The 4217-nt window shown below is 27.5% G+C and overlaps 1 protein-coding gene across 1 annotated transcript; it reads left to right on the forward strand.

Annotated features, from left to right (window-relative positions):
• Positions 1-650: 650 nt before the first annotated feature.
• LOAG_10035 (hypothetical protein) lies at positions 651-1001 on the forward strand (the record flags this gene model as incomplete). Its single annotated transcript, XM_003145562.2, has 2 exons — positions 651-808; positions 891-1001. Coding segments are annotated over 2 exons (269 nt in total), but the record flags the coding sequence as incomplete, so codon positions are not given.
• Between the last annotated feature and the right edge of the window lie 3216 nt (positions 1002-4217).

The following is a 4217-nucleotide window of genomic DNA, read 5'->3' on the forward strand; positions in this document are numbered from 1 at the left end:
TCTCTTTCTCTCTTTCTCTCTCTCCCTCTTCCCTTCTTCTTTTCTCCACCTAGAAAAGGAATTAACAATCATCCTTCGATGATGATAAAATATTTTAATGATAACGATTTCAGGGAACATTTAAATTGAATTCCCGAAAAGGGATTTAGAAAATGCATACATATAATTTTTTTCCTTCAAAACATGAAAAAAAATTGAAAACTGCAAAATAAATTAGGATTTAAAAACTTGAAAAGGATCGGTACTACGATTAAAAACTGAAATCCTGAAAATGAGCAAACCTGAAATCCAGAAAGGATGATCTGAGGATGGGAAATGAAGAATGCTAGGACTTATGACAAAAAAGGAAGAGCAAGGACGAAGAATGGATGTGTAAAAACATTCCATTTTACTTCATTGTCATTCAAAACCAAAATATGAAGCGAAATGGGTTGACATGTAAGCTCTATGAGAGGAATAAAAATGAATGGAGCAGTGAACAGAATCAGATTCAATCGCTGATCGAATCAAAATAAGAATGATCGATTGAAACAATGAAACTGAAGAACTGATTCCTTTTTAAAAGAAAAAAAAAAGACATCAAACAAATAGAGAAAAAAGCGAATAGTATTAAAAAGAAGAAATATGGAAAGGAAAGTTTGAAATTACAGAAACTACAACATTGGATGATTCATCAAATGAAGCATTACTTTGTCAAATCGATTGGCGCAGTGAGTGTTTACAGGAAAGATTGAAATTTACGAGATGTGTTAATGAACGGATGCGAATATCAGAATTATTAATTGTTAGTTTGATCGAAGCATATGAGGTATATATATATGCAGTGAAATTTTGAATAAAATTTAAATTTTAAATTAATGAAATATTTGATCTAAATGATAAATGTTTAGGTTGCTACTCAATGTATGGGAACATTTTCAGTGGCCAAATTGAACCAACGTATTAATGGTTTATGTTCAATGATAAGTGATTATTTACGCAATTTCTCAGGTATTTCATAATTATTATTTTATCTTTTCCATTAGAAATACCAAATATTATTATTACTATTATTACTAAAAACAATAATTTTAATTTGTAATCATTTAATTCGTTTCGTTCTTTATTCGAAATTTAAATGATATTATTTCTTATTAACAGATTATGGACAATTTATTAGCAAAATTGAAATTAAAACAAATTTTTATATTGATTATGGGAATTGCTAACAACTAACGCGTGCAAAAGTAAACATTTTAATAGCAAACATAAACTGCATTATTTGCAGTTTGCAAACAATGCTGCTTTTCTGCAACTTTATACTTCTTAAAATTTTCCCATTATAAGGCATATAGTATCATCAGTAACATAGAAATGATTAATGTTAGTAGATTGAAATTGTATTCTTTCATCATCATCATCATCATTACTACAGTACGTTTGAGGAGAAGCGGTACCGATATTGATTTTATCAAATAATTTATCAAACTATGGTTACTGTAATATTGGCACGTTGTAGGTATGGTAACATGCGTTAGTAACAGTAATAGAGTTACGTGAATTTAGAGTTGAACAAAGGATCATTGGTAATCGAGGAAGGAATCGAACTTTTAAGGCTTATCTGTAATGAAGCAAAGGATGAATTTGATGCTACGATACAAAACAAACACAGAAGTGAAGATGATAGGAAAAATGCTAGTTTATTTTCAATCTTAAATTAAAGACAAAAAACGAAATAAAGGATTGCGCCAATCTATTGACAACGAATAAAGGAGTGAACTTGATATTGGTGATAACGAATGAGGACCATTCATGATTTTAGTGATAAAGAAGTATTTCCTTCATTGATAAATGATGATTGATGAGGGAATCGCTTCTAATACGATAAAGTTGCAAAAGTTTCCCCCCCACACTAACTTGTGTTAAATTATAGTAAAAAAATATGAAAATGCTGCAAGATTTAGAATAAGGCAAAAATAAAACTAAGAAATGAACTAAAATAATTATTTCACTTTTGAATTTAGAAATAAATAAATGAAATCGTTACTTTACATTTGAAATTAAGAAAAAAATATTTAAATACAATAGAGAAAATGGGATTGCAATTTAATATTCGAGTTAAAAAAAAAGAATTAAAATCATTATTTAAATATTTGACCAAATCCATTTTGTTGAATCTTTGCTAAAATTATTATTATTTTCTTATACGGCAAATTTAAACACAACAAAAGAATTTGTAAGAGGAATTAAAAGTAAAATTAATTTTTGAAAGAACTAGAACATATTACTAATTTAATTAAAATGATAGCCTCTTCTCCTAGATAATCCCCCTTCCTCCCTTTCCCCCTGTTTTTGCTTTCCTCAAACTGCAAAATTATTTTGCATAATTTCCACATGATTCAATTCCTGTATGGTTTCAAAACGTACCATCAAATATTCTATGAATAAAAAAGAACAAAAATTTTGACAAATTTTAATTAATTTTAACTTCAAAGTAAGTTTCAATATTTCAGCTAATGGCCATAATGAATGAGATCAATCTTGTCTTGCGACATTGCAGTTGGTGTGATGTAAGCTTCATTAACAACGGAGAAATTAAGCAAAGTAATATGACAATAACTGCATGCAATAATTCTAGCCGAACTATCGATCAAAGCAATACATCATTGAACGATTTATCACCATCCGATGATCTCTATCATGATGATATCATTGAGGCACGCTTTTAAGTCTCCATATCGTCTCCTTAACTTGACAATTTTATTATGACGAAAAAAAAGCAAGTGTAAACAAATTGAAATTATTCAAAAAAATAAAAAATAAAAAATAGGAAGAAAATAACAAATGCAATGGGATGATAAAGATGAGTATTGTGATGGCTGATAAATATATAAAGTAAAAGTTTTCCCGAAGTTATTTTTGACTCTGGAAAAAAGAAATTTCTTGTTTTAAATAATGAATGAAATATTTTCTCTCTCAATAAATGGAACAAATTATTTAGGATGTCAACTCATCTAACTTGATCTAATGTTGATGTCAACTCACAACAATCATCTAAATCTTTCAATAAGTTGAAAATTTAATTAAATAAATTTCATAAATTTTAAGCTTAAGGAGAATAAATGAAAACTGCGATAATATCATTGCTGACAAAATCTGAATATTTATGGGTCAATCAAAAATGATATCCTATAATTCGCTTGACATTTCATCTATCAATATGTATAAAGAAATAAATAGCAAATTAAGTAATTCAAAAAAAAAAACTAAGCAAGTAAGCAACGATAGAGCAATAGTTTGAAACGCTAAATGTCTCCAATTAATAGTGTATCTAATTCTGATATCATATTTGATAATACTTTTCAATCCTATCTCCGTCATTCAACATAATCCTATCTGTTTTGTTTACCATTGCAGAAATTTTATTTCTAGTTTTAATTAGTATCACAAAATTTGAATCGATAATAAACTTTCATTAATCTCATAATGCTAATAACAATTGATCTTATTGATAATATCATATAATTATCAAAATTCACTAACGGAAAAGTAAGAAAAAAGCTTTTACAGAAATATTATTACATAGCAGCACCTTATCTCTATTAAAATATCAATTCATCAAACATTTCCATAAGCGTTCAGTACTTTAAGCAACAGATTTATGGATCCATATATGTCATTTCCGAAAAGAGTTCAATATTTACGAGTTTAATTAATGAATTATTTAATCGACCAAAGATCATTAAAGACAAAGATAACGTAGCAGAATTTTGAAATATTTCCATTTGAAAATTTAAGTTTTTAGAATTCCTCGGATAGCCAACATTGATTTATCAGCAACTTACAGTAAATATCTTTATTGATTTCGTATTACTGAAAGAAAAAATGCAAATTTTTTGAAATGCAAAGAGCGACATTGTTTGACAGCTATTCTATGCACCAAAATAAGCGTACAATTGCTATGACGACAAGATTACATTATGCTGAAATATAACAAAATGGGTGGGTGGTTAGATAGGTAAAAGGTAAAGGAGGAGGAAATAGGAGAAAGGAAGTGTTGCAGCAATATTCTATTTTTATCTTTAACTATGATATGCAAATGCGTGAAGTATTTATCACAATTACTAACATTTTGCATTTTGCTTTTCCTATCATCTAGAGTCCATAATAATAATAATAATAATAATAATAACAATAATAATAATAATAATAATAATAATAATAATAATAATAATAAT

The sequence above is a fragment of the Loa loa genome (assembly GCF_000183805.2).
Source record: "Loa loa unplaced genomic scaffold supercont3.133, whole genome shotgun sequence".
Classification (NCBI taxonomy): Eukaryota; Metazoa; Nematoda; class Chromadorea; order Rhabditida; family Onchocercidae; genus Loa; species Loa loa.